Source organism: Annulohypoxylon truncatum (assembly GCF_022578515.1).
Source record: "Annulohypoxylon truncatum strain CBS 140777 unplaced genomic scaffold F4807scaffold_12, whole genome shotgun sequence".
Classification (NCBI taxonomy): domain Eukaryota; kingdom Fungi; phylum Ascomycota; class Sordariomycetes; order Xylariales; family Hypoxylaceae; genus Annulohypoxylon; species Annulohypoxylon truncatum.
Genome location: NW_025953798.1, coordinates 162,239 through 177,873, shown reverse-complemented (window position 1 = coordinate 177,873; position 15,635 = coordinate 162,239). Strand labels below are relative to the sequence as shown.

The 15,635-nt window shown below is 50.0% G+C and overlaps 7 protein-coding genes across 7 annotated transcripts; 5 read left to right on the top strand and 2 right to left on the bottom strand.

The window, feature by feature from the left end:
- Positions 1 to 518: 518 nt before the first annotated feature.
- On the top strand, positions 519 to 1,806 carry F4807DRAFT_51919 (DUF1264-domain-containing protein). The gene is made up of 3 exons (XM_048003148.1): positions 519 to 1,218; positions 1,270 to 1,371; positions 1,431 to 1,806. The coding sequence occupies exons 1-3, from the start codon at positions 828 to 830 to the stop codon at positions 1,772 to 1,774; spliced, it is 837 nt and encodes a 278-aa protein (XP_047855076.1). The 5' UTR covers positions 519 to 827; the 3' UTR covers positions 1,775 to 1,806.
- A 490-nt stretch (positions 1,807 to 2,296) lies between these two features.
- Positions 2,297 to 3,579, top strand: F4807DRAFT_52009 (Metallo-hydrolase/oxidoreductase). The gene has a single exon (XM_048003149.1). The coding sequence runs from the start codon at positions 2,430 to 2,432 to the stop codon at positions 3,456 to 3,458; it is 1,029 nt and encodes a 342-aa protein (XP_047855075.1). The 5' UTR covers positions 2,297 to 2,429; the 3' UTR covers positions 3,459 to 3,579.
- On the top strand, positions 3,580 to 4,509 carry F4807DRAFT_51903 (uncharacterized protein). The gene has a single exon (XM_048003147.1). It carries the CDS (start codon positions 3,701 to 3,703, stop codon positions 4,175 to 4,177), a length of 477 nt encoding a protein of 158 aa, XP_047855074.1. The 5' UTR covers positions 3,580 to 3,700; the 3' UTR covers positions 4,178 to 4,509.
- A 2,415-nt stretch (positions 4,510 to 6,924) lies between these two features.
- On the top strand, positions 6,925 to 8,500 carry F4807DRAFT_459395 (putative acid phosphatase; the record flags this gene model as incomplete). Its single annotated transcript, XM_048001355.1, has 2 exons — positions 6,925 to 7,060; positions 7,140 to 8,500. 2 exons carry the CDS (start codon positions 6,925 to 6,927, stop codon positions 8,498 to 8,500), a joined length of 1,497 nt encoding a protein of 498 aa, XP_047855073.1.
- A 380-nt stretch (positions 8,501 to 8,880) lies between these two features.
- F4807DRAFT_52031 (heterokaryon incompatibility protein-domain-containing protein) lies at positions 8,881 to 11,867 on the top strand. The gene is made up of 2 exons (XM_048003150.1): positions 8,881 to 11,609; positions 11,707 to 11,867. Exon 1 carries the CDS (start codon positions 9,260 to 9,262, stop codon positions 11,429 to 11,431), a length of 2,172 nt encoding a protein of 723 aa, XP_047855072.1. The 5' UTR covers positions 8,881 to 9,259; the 3' UTR covers positions 11,432 to 11,609; positions 11,707 to 11,867.
- F4807DRAFT_459393 (arylsulfatase) lies at positions 11,754 to 13,798 on the bottom strand (the record flags this gene model as incomplete). The annotated part of the gene is made up of 4 exons (XM_048001354.1): positions 11,754 to 13,086; positions 13,141 to 13,247; positions 13,299 to 13,378; positions 13,429 to 13,798. The coding sequence occupies 4 exons, from the start codon at positions 13,796 to 13,798 to the stop codon at positions 11,754 to 11,756; spliced, it is 1,890 nt and encodes a 629-aa protein (XP_047855071.1).
- Positions 13,799 to 14,542: 744 nt separating this feature from the next.
- Positions 14,543 to 15,635, bottom strand: F4807DRAFT_421842 (uncharacterized protein). The gene has a single exon (XM_047997615.1). It carries the CDS (start codon positions 15,396 to 15,398, stop codon positions 14,658 to 14,660), a length of 741 nt encoding a protein of 246 aa, XP_047855070.1. The 5' UTR covers positions 15,399 to 15,635; the 3' UTR covers positions 14,543 to 14,657.

The following is a 15,635-nucleotide window of genomic DNA, read 5'->3' as shown; positions in this document are numbered from 1 at the left end:
CCATTTTCCATCACTTTTCGGGAAAAAGACGATTTACTAGAGACGTTGGAGATGACGGAGATGATGTAACGGGGGCGAAGAAGTTCCCCCCTGATACTCCCGACGACAGTCCCTAGCAAGTTCGCGCAGCGCGAGGGCAGGGGCGGATGGAGACTTACGATGACTGACGGCGAGCAGACGGGAGAGCAGATGCTGACAAACTTGCTCATGTGTGGGACTCATGAGGAAGTCATCGATAGGACTTTGGAGGATGTCGGGCTTCGGCTATCGCGGCAGCCTTTCATTGGTTTTGCATCGAGAAAATTGGAACTTAGTAGCGGCCCGCGACGGGTGGCGGGCGACGGGATCTACGGAATCTTGATTCGGAGGGCGTCGAGTCTGATCATTACATACGAAATGTAATCGGCGACCTCAACCCTCGACGGGGAGAACCACTAGGCGACCACTGCGGGGCGATGATCTGGGTAGTTGTCGGTAGTCTGAGCCCATTCTCATCCTTACAGTCTACTGGCAAACTACGTACTGTTAGGATTACGGTGTCGTCTCTTCCAGGTGGGTCCTGATCGTGGGCAGGTTGTAAGCGAGAAGTGAGGAAATCGTGCTCGAAGCAAGGATCTCGGGATGGTAGGATGCATCACTATACTAGCGAGCCAAGATGACGAGTTCATGCGAAGTTTTCACTCTTCTCCATTCGCGAAGTCACCATATTCCTCAGGATACTGCTGTGGACGCCGTGTCCCCCTTCTATTACCGATTGCCGGCGGGAAATAGGGGGAAAAGTCATTTGCGAATGTTGAGGAAAATATAACGGTTCTCTCTATATAAGGATGACTCTCGTGCAGTTTCTCATGACTGTCTCGTTCGAATCGGCAGACCAGACAGCCTCAAGTTCCTCCAGTCGTTCTAAATTCGCAATCCAAGGCATGTATTCGCAACTCACTCGCACATTTTCCGCCGTGCTAGCCCTCCTTCCCCTGAGTGTGTCAGCAACACTCCCTTTCGGCCACTATGGTCCCGAGGGCGCAGTCCTATTCCTAAATGGATTCCATTTCGTTTCGGGACATAGTGACTGGGAGATCTCTGCCAATCATTACTGCGTCATAATTGCTAGCGACACTTTGCAATGTGCTATATACAACACGAACACGACGCCCGCACGCTTAGCCGGGATCGAATACATCATTACTAAGGAGGCATTCGAGACGTTGGACTATGAAGGTAGGGATCAAAGCCTGTTTGAACTAGAATTGATAGCTAATTTCATGTAAGAGCGCCAACTATGGCATAGTCATGTCTACGAAATCACCAGCGGATTCCTCATCGAGCCAAACTTGCCAGACTCCGTGGACCATACCATAATGAAAGACGTTTGTAAGTACTTCTCCAACTATACATCCAAAACAGTCGTATTCGCTGACCATCCTATATAGTGGTTGGAACTTACGGGAAGACATTCCACACTTGGCGTTACGACCAGCAGAATTCTTCGTACCCCATCGGCATCCCAGAGCTCGTGATGGGCTACACGGGAGACGACCAGATTACCCCTGACTTCGTGACCAAGAGAGACGAGCTTTTCGGGGTAAACACTACAGAGATTAAGGAATCCCGCAGCGATATCTCAGGGCCCTCGATCGCCGCTGGAGCGGACAGCTGGAAGTATGGCTTCGTCCTCTCTTTGGAATTGGTCAACAAAACTTCAAACACGAGCTTTCCTCCCGCTGCCGCTGCCGCTGCCGAAAAGCAGGTTGTTCTAACACACAAAGACGCCTAAGTTACTCATTCTAGCAAAAAGTATTCTGATTTATCCGCCTGGCGTGGTTAGACTGTAGCAAAATTAGGCATTGCGGGCGCGTGGGTGGTGATGATTGTACGTACGTAGCTGAATACAGTCACTCCTCTCTTTTGCATTACCCATATCAAAAATCCATAGAAAATAGCCCGAGATATAAGAAAGGTCCCGTCTATATTGATGACATCTAATACATTCATGAGTCACGACTACACAGTAGCCCTGCAATCTTAGTACGGCAAAAATGCCGTCAAAGACCCTTAAAGGCCGAAGGAACCGCAACCATGGATCATAGTAATCGCCGATTAGTTGAAGCATCACCGGCATTCAAAAACTGGGGAAAGCACCTATGGATCCGACGAAACCTGAGTAGAACCACGTAAGAGCCACGTCTAAGCACTACGGAAACGCCCGACCCGCATCCAAGGCTCGGTTCTACGTCTGGACATGTAGGTGTTTATACGATACTCACATAAGCCGTTAACTGATATATATATATCAAGCCTATTCGACAGCAGTGCATAGTATCATCAACTTGCTCAACAACATATACACACATTATAGACAACCTAGGTACCTAGTTCGCGTATAATACATACCTACACATCCACGCCACACCACACCACACCACACCACCATGACCCCCCAACTCACCGAAGTAGACACCCTAACCATCCACGTCATCGTCAACGACGAAATCGACCAAATCTCGCCGTCGCCGCACCCAGCCATAAAACACGCGCAATCCTTCCTCGGCGCTCCCCTGACGCCCCTCGCAGCCGGCGCGCAGCCCGGTGGCGCAAAGCAGCAGCTGCGCATGGACAAGCTGTGCTGCGGCGCCCACGGCCTCTCGCTCCTGATCACGGCGACCAGAGGCGCGAAAACGCATACGCTGCTCTTCGACGCGGGGCCGGAGGAGGCGGTCTGGGAGCGCAACGTGGCGAGGTTGGGTTTGGATCCGGGGCAGATCGAGAGGATTGTGCTGTCGCATTGGCATCGCGATCATTCGGGGGGTATGCTGAGCGCGGTTAGGATGATTGAGGGGGCTAAGGCTAAGGCGGGGAAAGGGAAGGGGAAGGTGATCGTGGATCTACATCCCGAACGCCCCATCCTTAGGGGGATCAAGGTCCGGGAGGTCGTTTCGCTGGAGCCTGATCCGGAGTTCGCTGAGATCGAGGGCGCGGGCGCGGAGGTGTTTAGGAGTAGTGAGACGCATACCATGCTCGACGATATGTTCCTCGTCTCTGGGGAGATTCCGAGGCGCACGGCGTACGAGGGTGGGATTAGGGGGGGAGTGAGGTTCAATGCGCGGGGAGAGTGGGAGACGGATGAGTTGATTATGGATGAGAGGCTCGTGATGTGCAATTTGAAGGGTAGGGGGCTTGTCGTGTTTACGGGTTGCAGCCATGCCGGCGTGGTCAATGTTTCGCGGCACGCGATGGAATTAGGGGGTGGCGTTCCCTTGTACACTGTTGTGGGCGGGTACCATTTGGCGGACGGCACGCCGGAGAAGCTGCAGAAGTCGTTAGAGGATTTGAAGGCGCTTGAACCCAAGGTGCTGATGCCGGGACATTGCACAGGGTGGAGGTTTAAGGTCGCTATTGAGAAAGCGATGCCTGGGTGCATGGCCCCTATTTTTGGAGGCACGAAGTATGAACTTATCTAGATATACCTACTTAAGCTTTAAAAAGATAATACCCCTTTCCATTCCAAGTTCGTCGATTAGGTTATGGTTTAATGCTTATTTGCGGTAAAACTTATAGAAGTCACTCTCTCCATTAGTAAGTATAAAATGGCCGTATCCCGCACTCTTTACTCATCAATGGTTGAAGCATCCTCTGAGCTGCTTTGATCTAACAACGCCGAACCAAACGAATCCATTGTCCTCAAACATCCCAGCGAGTTACTATGGCCTCCAACATCGATGAGGCGCAAGGCGTCAACACAGCGGGGCCTTACAAACCAGATAATGAAGAGAGGGATGAGTACTACTTTGGTATTGCTGGGAAGCCGAGATTGGTCGCCAGAACGAGCCATAACCGCTGGTCAAGGCCGGTACACGAAGGGGCTTCGAATACTCAACGTCGCAAACAATATGCTCCAGTGCTTGAGAGCGAGCAGCCCGAAATCACGTCGAAGTGGACACAGGACCTGACTCCTGCACTTATCGAAGCATTGAATGGATGTAACTGGTGTTCTTTCTTCCCGATTCGTATCGGTTTCGAGGATACCCCTTTTGATGAATTCCCCACAGTCCTGCTAGTTACAGTAGAGAAGGACAGTCTGCAGTGGGAAGAAGGCGTTGCTATCGCCCTAGGATGTCGCAAGGTTATCCGAGACTTCGAGATTGCCAATGTTGAGGTCGAGATTCGTGAGGACAGTTGACCCGAGGCGGAACAAGGAGAAAACAGGACTTGTTAGCAAACGACGTCTCAAGACAGGTCTGGAAAGAGCAGCATTCAAGTAGTCGTTCGACGCCACGCAGATGTGAAGAGCCAGTTCTCCCAGGAGATGCTCATCGTCCTATCCCGGAAAGATTATGTATTTTCAGCCAAGAGGAACTCAGGCTCCAGTATCTTCGATATGCAGAGTAGAGTTATTAGATTGTCAACAGTAATACTGCTGACACATCTTATGACGAAAAAAAGGGTGGTACCGTAGCCATTGGCCTAAGGGAACTAGTATTACTTTGTTAGAAGACATAAAAAATTATGTTAGTCTTGAACCAGGACTTACATACCTAGTTATGGTATTAGCAGCTCAGTAGAGACCGTCATTATATGTTTTATTTTGGTTTTGCTCAGGATGCCCCTGGATTCTCACAGCGTAGTTGAGACTATCGTCGCGTCCGCCCAGTTCAATGAGCTGGAGGTCTATTTTACCTTGCGTTCGTTAAATTCTAGATTCGCGTAGCTCAGTTGAGACTATTATCGGTTCCGCTCAGCGCCAATGAACAAATGTTTGGATGTAAGTCATTGTGACCTATGCGCTTGTGATATGATTACCATCAAACATTCCAGCTTCAGAACTCTTCTTCATGATGGCTACGGGAAGCGGAACATTCGGGATGTTTCAGGTTCCACAGGCCATCTGTTCGCGGTTCGTTTGCCATCACCTCGCCACACCAATGAGCTGGCGATGTCTTCTCAACCCCCTATTTTCATGTTAACTCAAGACTTTTAGGTCATGACCCCTTACTCCATAGTACCCTGATAGGACATAGGACATCCTTATCGATATAATTGAAACAAGCCTCGTTGTTTCCATGTTTCCTACCTTATAGGACCTGAAAGCGCAACCCAAATCCTTAGCCACCACAGCATAAGAGCACGCTCGTGCCTTCAGTATTCTCTTAACATGATCCACTCTCAAAGCTTATGATATCATCCAATCGGTAATACTGTGTATTACCGTGTATGGCCAATGCGCAGCAAACCTAGCGGCTAGGTGAGAGGTAGGTATAGGCCATAATCAACAAAAGAATTTCAATCCAATTTGGAAAGCAAGGCCGGCTTGGTGAGATGCATTCACTTGTAGATCCCGGTGCTATTGCTCTTGTTTCCTCGTGTGGTACATCGGGAGGTTCGATTCCTTCACCGGCCGAAATCAATCTTTTTTTGCTGTTTCTCTTTTTCGTTCTCGCAATTTGGCATTGAGTCTTAAACTCCATAAAGACACAGTTTAATGTTATCTTCGAATAATTATGAATTGTTCTCTTTAAAGGGTTAGAATAGATCAGTTTCAATTAAATCTTGGGGATGACGACGTGATGGGAGTGTTTGGACTAATCGTGTTGGCCTGCTCTTCCTGTTCGAGCTCCTATTCCACACACTTCTTCGCCAAAGATGAAAAGCTCCCTTTAAAGGTTGAGGATGTCCTGTGAATTAAGCTGTAAACAGGTTAAATGTTTCTCAAAGATTTGACTCTGTCCTCAATCTCGCCAGGGGACACTGCCAAAACCAGCAAACAAATTACAAACGGTTCAGGGAGGGGCAGCATTAAATAAGTAGGTATCTTGCAGCGCAGCATGAAAGCCACTGTAGTGTTCCGAGACATTTATCCGCTTCATACCGCTCATTTGCAGCCTCATGTGGAGAGCTGCAGGGGTTACGTGAAGATCGATCTCCCACTTCCGATCAATTATGGCGTGCCCAACTTTGTTCTTATCTTAGGTACAAAAGAGTTATTAGAAATTGATGTTGCCTTATAGAAGAAGTCAAGCCAAGCATCCCCTAAATCCCGACGAATAGTCCTACTGTCCCGGCAGACCAGTATCGACAGTGCCCAACTTAACTGATGTTGATAACACTAAGATATTGAGCTGATAAGTTCCGAGTGTAGATTATTCTACGATGGTCGTAGAAAAAGAGCTAATGAAACACTGAAACCTAGTTCAAAGGGGCTTATCTTTCTACATCAACTTTGGCACGTACTTCGCACCTAGGTAAGTAATGAAGTGGCTAGAATATCCTCTTTCATTGCTTGTGATTATCTAATAAATCCGAGGTTATATCAGACCGTCTATTCTAGGGTCCGAGCTAAGACAGGCTTACGTATTGGTCAAGGCGAATTGCATACTTCGGGATAGATTCATGTCGATCTTTGACCACGCTGAAGATTGTCTTGCATTTCTCCAACTGTCGAAATGGGATCCGTCACATAACTAATGCAAGCCATAACGAGCCATATCAATACTCGAGCTAATACAATTCGTAGCGTCGCCTCACCAAGCGGAGCGCCTTCCCTTTCAAGTAATCCCCGCGGCACGATAATGCCGGGAAACCCGGTCGTAGGTAACCTTAGCTCCGGCTGCTGCCGCTTCAAACCTTCCATACTTTATCGTCCAATCGTCCGGCCCACGAGTTCGCGCCAGTTCAGCGGAAATAGACCATTCCATGCGACATTGAAAATACAATTTCCCTGATTGGCGATCCCTCCACTACCTTAACTACACTGACAGACCATCTACAGCCCGTTTTTGCATATGATATCGCACGTGGGCCCGTTAACTCGCCAGCCACGTAAAATGGGTGCATTATAAATACCTTGGATCTTGGTAGATCTCCAATTGCTAGGTAAGGATGTGAGCCTCAGGACTTGGCGCTTTATTCCCTTGCAGGAATCTAGGTATGATGGCGCACCTATTCGCCTCCGTGAAGGTTCTGCCGATCCTGGCTGCTTCTGCTTTTGCCGCGGTCAGTTATCCAGCGATACCTACTGACTTGACAACTCCAGTGCAGCAGCGTCTTGCCGTCAACGGCCCCAATGGTGAGTTCGAGGCGCTATAGGCTGTGCTTAGTCATCGTAGTGCTCGTTGTAGCCCGCTAATATGATGCCTCTTCAACAGCCATCTCCGTCGGCTGGAACACCTACGAGAAGCTAGACATGCCATGTGTTCAATATGGCACGTCTAGCAATGCGCTCAACCTGCAGGCTTGCTCGAATAACTCGGTCACCTATTCAACGTCTCGTACTTACTCCAATGCGGTCACTCTCACAAACTTGGCGCCAGCCACCACATACTATTACAAGATAGTATCGACGAATTCCAGCGTTGACCACTTCCTTAGTCCGCGGGTGGCTGGTGACACAACCCCCTTTGCTATGAACGCCGTGATTGACATGGGCGTCTACGGCGCCGACGGGTACACCATTCAAATGGACCAGACCAAGCGGGACATAATCCCCACCATCGACCCGTCGCTGAATCACACCACCATCAGCGCTCTGGCCAACACCGTCGACGACTACGAGTTCGTCGTGCATCCCGGCGACTTCGCATATGCCGATGACTGGTACCTCAAGCCAAAGAACCTCCTCGACGGCGAGGACGCCTTCCAAGCCATCCTGGAGGAGTTCTACAACCAGCTCTCGCCGATCTCCGGCCGCAAGGCGTACATGGCCAGCCCCGGTAACCACGAGGCGGCGTGCGAGGAGATCCCGTTCACGACGGGCTTGTGCCCGGCCGGCCAGAAGAACTTCACGGACTTCATGACGCGCTTCGGCGAGACGATGTCGACGGCCTTCCCGTCGCAGTCGCGGGTCCAGGCCGCCAAGGTCAACGCCAACAAGGCGCAGCTGCTGGCCAAGCCGCCCTTCTGGTACTCCTTCGAGTACGGGATGCTGCACTTCACGATGATCAACACGGAGACGGACTTCGACGACGCGCCCGACGCTCCCGGCGGCTCGGCGCATCTTAATAGCGGCCCTTTCGGCGCCGCGAACCAGCAGCTGGAGTTCCTGGAGGCGGACCTCGCGTCGGTCGACCGGACGGTGACGCCGTGGCTCGTGGTCGGCGGCCACCGCCCCTGGTACACGACGGGCGGGGACGGCTGCACGCCGTGCCAGGACGCGTTCGAGCCGCTGTTCTACAAGTACGGCGTCGACCTCGCCATCTTCGGCCACGTGCACAACTCGCAGCGGTTCCAGCCGGCCTACAATAATACGGTCGACCCGCGCGGCATGGACGACCCGGCCGCGCCCATGTACATCGTCGCCGGCGGCGCGGGCAACATCGAGGGGCTCAGCGAGGTTGGCTCCAATGTGTCGTTCAACTCGTTCGCGTACGCGGACGATTTTAGTTATGCCAAGATCAGCTTCCTCGACACGACGAATATGCAGGTGGATTTCATCAGGTCCTCGACCGGCGAGGTTTTGGATACGAGCGTCTTGCATAAGTCTCACAAGCAGCAGTTTGTTGTGCAATGATCGGTATTGGCGCCGTTGAGTTGATTATCGCGGAATTTACTAGTCGTAATACGGAATATATATCCGAGTTATCGTATATATTGCTATCATATAAAAAACATATATCTTGTTGATTAGCACTGGTCAGCCGCCAAGGAATAGGGGTAGAATACACCTAGACGCCCAGGAAAGCTCGACTTTGATCAGCCGGGAGCACCGCCCCATAATCTAAAACATTGCCTGAGATGGTGTCTACTTACTAGGAAGGTGCGAGTCGTACCGTGAGGGGTATATAAGAACAAGTCTCGAGCTTTTAGCTCTAGAGTGAATTTCAACGATACAACATCGTACCCCTCCTGATACTGATCTACCTGGTACAAGTGGCGCAAGGCAGAATCAGTTTAGAACCATACACCTTCTATTTCACCGGATTGTCGAGACTTCTCATATAATGGGACTAATCTACCGGCAGTGTTTCTACCCTCCAACCCCCAGCTACCGAGTTGTACCAATCAAGCAGGTACACTTAGTCACTGGGAAAAGAATTTATTATGAAAAGATGGATGTAATTCGCTCAGTAAATAGGCACAAACGCTGTCAATTATGACTGGATTGCAAGGCACTCGTTGGGCTCCAGGACTGATGATCGAGAGCAGCACAGCCCTAGATGTCAGGGGTCTTATTTCACGCTCACCCATCGCGTTGTAACTCAAAAGCACTTCATTCTCCTGCTTCTATCACGACAGCGCACTTCACTTTTTTCGACCAGTCTTTAATAAAATGTCGTTTTATACTCCTTTACGTTCAACTGACGGACGAACTCAAATCCGGCTTTGTTCTCTTTTACCAGCGAGTTTCGAGAGTCCACTGAGATGCCATATTGAGCCTGTCAATTTTGACCCAACGCTCAAATTCGAAGCTCTGTCCTATACCTGGGGTGATCGCTCGGCCCTCCTTCCCATCGAGGCTAATAACAACGAAATACTAGTCACCCAGAATCTCGCAACTGCTTTAACGTACTTAAGAAAAAGTTCTGAAGCTAGATATCTATGGATCGACGCAATTTGTATCAACCAAAATGATCCTGACGAACGAAGTACGCAAGTCGCTATGATGGGAGATATTTATCGAGCTGCAACTCGTGTGATCTCATGGCTAAGAATTGATGATCCGCCGTTTTACACATTCCTTGAAATCAGACATGCTATACTGCTCTTTGAACACATTAGGATGTTAAAGGATCATGCCCCTTTCCAGGCATACCTTGAGGGTGATGGGCCCCAAACACCATACCCCGAATTTGAAAAACATAAGTGGACATTGAATGATTGTCTTTATTCTCTTCAATTCCTCATAGGCGAACGAGAAGAGGAGAAGCCGGAGTATTGGCAGCGAACATGGATCATACAAGAAGTCGCTTCGGCTAAGGACCTGATCATACAATCCGGACCATATACCATCACCGAGAAGCAGATCGACTTGGTTACAGAATTCATAAGCTCCCCAAAGATAGCAAGATTAATGGATGGAAGGTACGAACAACGTAAATCCCGGGCTCACTTCCAAGCCGATCGGTTTATACCTATTTCCATTTATCGCAGTCTTCTCTATCCAGATGAGGAAGACAGAGAGAAACGGACAGCTAGAATTCGCGGACCGGCGAAGATACTCAGCCTTCTGAGACACAATAGATCTCGTTTCTGTGCAGATGACAGGGACAAAGTATACGCTATACTAGGACTTTCAGATCTCAGGAATTCGACTCATCCCGGAACCACAATTGACTACAATAAGTCCGTTCAAGAAGTATATGTTGGGATTGTGCAAGCTATAATCGACTCATCTTCTAGCTTTGAGGTGTTATGCTCCGCAAACCTGGCAGAAACCACCGCAATGCCCGGTCTACCATCCTGGGTGCCGAATTGGGCTACACAGAAAAGTCCCGATACGTGCGAACGGCCTGTTTCATACAATCATCAAGGGGCCACTGGAACTATACCACCAGAATACAGCTTTTGGACAGATGGAAAGGATCACATCTTATCAGCGACAGGCTTTTGCTTCGGCTCAGTCTTAGATCTCAATGATCCTTTCGTCAAGCTCGGTGCCAATGTAACAGAGAGCGATGAGAAGGCTAGGCTGCCTGACTACTCTACTCTTTGTAGCCAGTTATCACAAGCCTACAAGGACATGACGACTTTTCTACATCCCAAGGTGTTATCAGCTGACCTATTCCAGCATACATGTTCCTTGGGGCTACTGCGCAGTGATCTAGACGACTCCTTTCAGAGCCTAAGAGATGTTTTAGAGCGAAGTACTGCCCCCGATGACATGAAAAAGCCGATTGACTCTTCAGGAAGCCGGTTTCGATTGAAGCTGATGGCATCCAACCTCAATGGCCAATGCATGTTCGCCCTACGACAAACACCCTTAAGAGAGTCGGCGGACTTTGTAGGTGGTGAGATAGGGATCGCTCCCCCTGGAGTCGTACAAAAGGACGATTTGGTCTGTCTCATTTTCGGCTGCAACGCACCCCTTATCCTTCGACCAGTTGAGAATAAATTTGTGGTGGTCTGCGCCGCTTATGTCCACAATCTCATGGATGGCCGCGCTATGACCCATCTTGAAGAGGGTCTATTCGAACAGAGAAAATTTGATCTTGGGGGACGAGTTTCCCCCCACAGTCTCAAGAAAGATTCTGGAAAGATTTCGCATCGGATGACTAAGAAATCTAAGCGACACATCTCTTCCAGGGGCATAACACGCAGAACACGTAAAGGCGGGGCGGAGAAATATAAAGACGGGGCGGAGAAACATAAAGGCTCTTCTGAGAAACAAACAAAAGAAGAAAGGGTAAAGCAATACGGTTACGGGCGTATAGACAGGAACAAAATTAGATACGCACAATTAAGGAGACGGCAACTGGACTATTTGGACTCGGTATCAGGTTGATCACAGAATTCTTCTCAGAGGATTCAACTTGTTCATTTTCAGCAATCTATTTGTCCGTAAACAACAAACTCTTTTCTGGATATGGTCTTGTTTCAAGGGAAATCATGTAATCAACCAAAGTTTGAAGATATTCCCAATAACGTCAGCAACAGACTCAATGACAGCAGGTCGGAGAACAGTAAGTCATGCGCTTGTTCGATTAACCATTGAATAAATTTCACAGCTTTTTCCTACAGTCAATTCTACCAAAACTGCTTCTAACCAGGTTATCCGAGTACAAATTTGGCGGAACAATCTCGTGGAATCTACCTGCTAGCCATCACTAGCTGGCCTGGCCTATTTGAGCCTGAGTCAGCTTCATAGATTGAGCCATGATCTGGGCCAGCGTCACGTTCCTCTGTTCCGGGCCACCCTGGTCCTTCGCGTTACCGACGATCAGCGCAGAAAGCTTAACGCTGGGGGTATAGTAATTATCGGTAGGCTTGCGGTACGCCATCCCGAGCCCCGGGTTCTGAGGCAGATACGGCGCCTCGTTAGTGATGTCCTGGTACTCCATGCACTCTTGGAAAGCGACGCGAGGGAAGAGGGAGGTGTCGTTAAAGTGGGAGTCGTACTTCGGATCCATGGCTTGGTCGAGACATGTGATGGTCAGCGAGGTATCGTCGTCGACTATGGTGCCGCGACGCCCTTCCTCCGGTTGCAGCAGTTTCCAGGGGTTGCGGCACGTCGCGTCAGCACAGGACTTAGTTGCTAGGAGGAGGGCGTTGAGACGGTTTAGAAGCTGTTTCGTGGTTTCGTCTTCGGGGTCTTTCGCCAAGTTTTGAAGTTCGTACGGGTCCGCCGTCGTATCGTAGAGCTCTTCCTCGCCTGTGCACCACTTCGAATACAGGTACCCCTTTTCTTCCCCGGCGATACGCAGTGTCTTGTAGCTATTGTTTCCGATGTTGGACGGCTTCTCTTGTAATAGATTCTCGATTTCCCCGCTGCCCCAGAATTCCACGTTGATGACCTCTTGCGTGCCGTTCAGAGGACAGGTCGGTAACGCGGTCTGGGGGTTATGCCAGTTGCTGAGGCGGCTCTGTCCATCGAGGAAAGGCGGAAAGTCTGCGGAATTGACGCCGGCTATCTCCAGGAATGTGGGAGCGAAGTCAGTATGGGCACTTGGCGCGTTGGATGTCGCGTTTGCTTTTATCTGCGGTCCACGGATGATGAGTGGCATGTTGGTGTCTTCGCGATACGGGAGTGTCTTCCCAGCAGAGACTCGGTGGTTGCCCAGATGGTATCCGTTATCACTTGTATAAATGATGTAGGTATTGTCCAAGATACCATGTTTATCCAGACGATCAACGACATCCTGAATGATCTCGTCGACCCCCTGCAGAATCTCAATTCGAGCTTGGTAGTGATTATCAATCCGGTTGGCTAGTATAGAGTCTAGGTATCCAAGTTCTTTCAGCCAGGATGGTTTCTGAGCCTGGCTTTCGTCGCTTGCGTTCCAATTACCACCCCTCGACATTTGCAAGCCCGCCGCGCTTCCCTTGTATCGCGCTTGGGGATTAGGTAGCCGATACTTCCCCTGAACGTGAGGTGCCGAGGGAGCGATCGTTAGATAAAAGGGCTTGTTCTGGGTAGATAACTGGTCAATCCGATCAAGTCTAATCTTTGTTAGGCCAACATGTCTCTGAAGGATAGGGAAAGATGGTACTCACGCCTTGGTCCGTATTACGTCTAGCTGATGAAAGCCTTTATAATGAATAGGGGTTTCTCCGTTCTGGGACATCACAACATTGTTATACAAGTAGGTAAAGGGGTCAACCTGATATATTTAGCTAGGACGTGGCACCCATCGGAGTATCATGCAACGTACCAGTAGGTCAGTGTACGTCCATCCCTTCGGAGCATACTGGTAGTTCGCTCTGGTGTATCCGTTCATGAATTTACCCACGTCTATCATAGTTAGCCCACATCACTTCCTATATAAATCCCCAGTTACTTACATTCCGCGTTATAGCCAGCCGAGACAAGCCAGTGAGGAAGATAATCATCGCTCTCCCCCGATACCATAAACTTTTGATAGTTACCACCGGGTGAGTCGACGTTTGTTATGTTCGTATTATGCGCTGCCTGACCTCTCAGGAGAGAGGCGCGGCTGGGGCAACACAGAGCAATGGTCGCATAATGGTTGGTGAATTGTGTACCTTTTTGGATTAGTTCCTTCTGTAGGATGGGCATATGGTCTATAGACCCAAGGCGAAGATCCTGATCATCTGTGAAAATAAGGACGATGTTTGGCTTTGTTCCGTTGCTCTGAGCAAGGCATTGCGTCACACCGGCGAAGGCAAGCAACAAATATCTGAGAAGACCCATGTTCATAGCGTAGAACGAGAGACAAGTCTACGATAAAATAGACTCTATCAAGTCTGTTCTGTAGAAAAGTGTGAGGTCTCTATTCCTATTTATTTGCCTTCGCCCGTAAAAGTATATGGTCAACTAGCTGATGGCCCTAACGAGCCGTGCAGGATTAAGGGATCCTCTACAAGACTCCAAGAAGAAACAGGCCTACACCGTAAACTATACCCGTTTTGATTGATACTAATCATTGTAGGTCGCTATCGTGGCTATGGTAGTTTTTCTATAGGTGTTGACGTACCATGCGATGACGTGAAGAGGGCACAAATCATTATTAAATTGATAAGCAATGATATTTCCCCAAGGGGTTAAGTTTACGGATGCTACGTCAGATAATCTAGATTCCTTCGCTTCCCAGTGGAGAGTCAGCAACTCAAGAATCCAATAGCTCGGATAATTATGCGTTACAACATTTGGTGTCGTATATGACATAGTCACCAAAGCAGGTGTTCAACTTTCCTTTAAACTTATCTAGCATTTTGGTGAAAATAGCAGTGAAATAGTGTTTCCATGTTGCATTCACAATCGTAATTGAGCTATTACCTGCGTGGCACGTTGCCGACAAATATCTGTAAGGGGCACGGCCGGTTTTTTATGTCCCATCTCCCCTTATTTATTACAACTACTGCGGTAGAATTTGGGTGAAGAACACCATTTAATCACAATGTATTAGAAAAGCATTCCTACTTTACGTAGAATGAATGTAGTTGGAAAGATCAAATCACAGGAACCGTGGCCGAAGCCTCACGAAGCGCAACACATTGTTCTCTTGCATTCTACTTATTGTACCGCGATTTATTTTATTTTATAATCTCCTTTACAGCACGACAGCAGCGCCGAGCACACCCATAGCAAGGGCAGCCGCGGTGAACATGCCAGTCTCCCTGGGTCCAGCATTCTGGGACACCGTCGATGACGAAGACGCGCTCGCTGTTCCCGAGCTGCTGGCCGAGCCGGACGCCGACGACCCGCTGCTGCTCGAAGTCGAAGTCGCAGCAGCAGAAGATCCGCTGCTGGAAACAGCGCTCGTAGTACCCGTCTGCGTCGCAGACGAACTAGCCGGCCCCGTCGTCGCAACGTCCGCACAAGCACCGGCCGAAAAACTCGAATACACAGTGAGCAGTTCATCCAGCTCGCTCGTGATGACCGAGGGATCGGCGCCCATGTCGGCGGAGCAGCTCGTCGCGATGGCGAGGAGGTTCGAGCTCTGGGCCGACAGGTACGAGTACATGTCCAGGTTGTAGCTGGTGAAGGCGGCTTTGGCGCTGGAGGGCAGGTCGGACGCGAAGCCGCACAGGCCGTCGATGCCCTCGGCGCCGACGCCGGACTCGGAGTCGTCGGCGTTGTCGAGCGCGTCCTCGAGCGCGGGCGCCGGCGTCGGGAAGGCCGCCGTCCAGGACTCGATGCGCGACGCGCACTCGGGGGAGGTCGATTCCGTGGATTCCGGCTCGGAGGCCGTCACGAGCGTGCGGGTTTCGCGCGCGAGGATCGGGGCTCGCATCTGCGCGGAGGCGGTGGCGCTGAGGGCCGCCGCGAGGAAGGCGGTTTTGGTGAGCATGGTGGGTTTTTGTTGATGTTGGTGGTGGTGGTGGTTAAATGAATGTAATCAGTTGGAGAAGATCAGATCGATCTTAGGGCGGGTTCGGTAGCGAAAGAGTTTGGATACCGTCGACTTGACTCGCGCACGCGAACTAGAAGGATCAACGCCATCATGAGGTTCCCGAGGGCTGGCGGATGGTTTTATAAGAAGGTAAGACGCCTCCCCCCTAGTAGTGTAGGACTAACGGCGGCATGA

Coding starts and splice junctions, on each gene's coding strand:
- F4807DRAFT_51919 (XM_048003148.1), top strand. CDS start 828: ATGACTCTCGTGCAGTTTCTCATGACTGTCTCGTTCGAATCGGCAGAC. Junction 1,219..1,269: donor CGAGACGTTGGACTATGAAG/GTAGGGATCAAA, acceptor ATTTCATGTAAG/AGCGCCAACTATGGCATAGT. Junction 1,372..1,430: donor TACCATAATGAAAGACGTTT/GTAAGTACTTCT, acceptor CATCCTATATAG/TGGTTGGAACTTACGGGAAG.
- F4807DRAFT_52009 (XM_048003149.1), top strand. CDS start 2,430: ATGACCCCCCAACTCACCGAAGTAGACACCCTAACCATCCACGTCATC.
- F4807DRAFT_51903 (XM_048003147.1), top strand. CDS start 3,701: ATGGCCTCCAACATCGATGAGGCGCAAGGCGTCAACACAGCGGGGCCT.
- F4807DRAFT_52031 (XM_048003150.1), top strand. CDS start 9,260: ATGTCGTTTTATACTCCTTTACGTTCAACTGACGGACGAACTCAAATC.
- F4807DRAFT_421842 (XM_047997615.1), bottom strand. CDS start 15,398: ATGCTCACCAAAACCGCCTTCCTCGCGGCGGCCCTCAGCGCCACCGCC.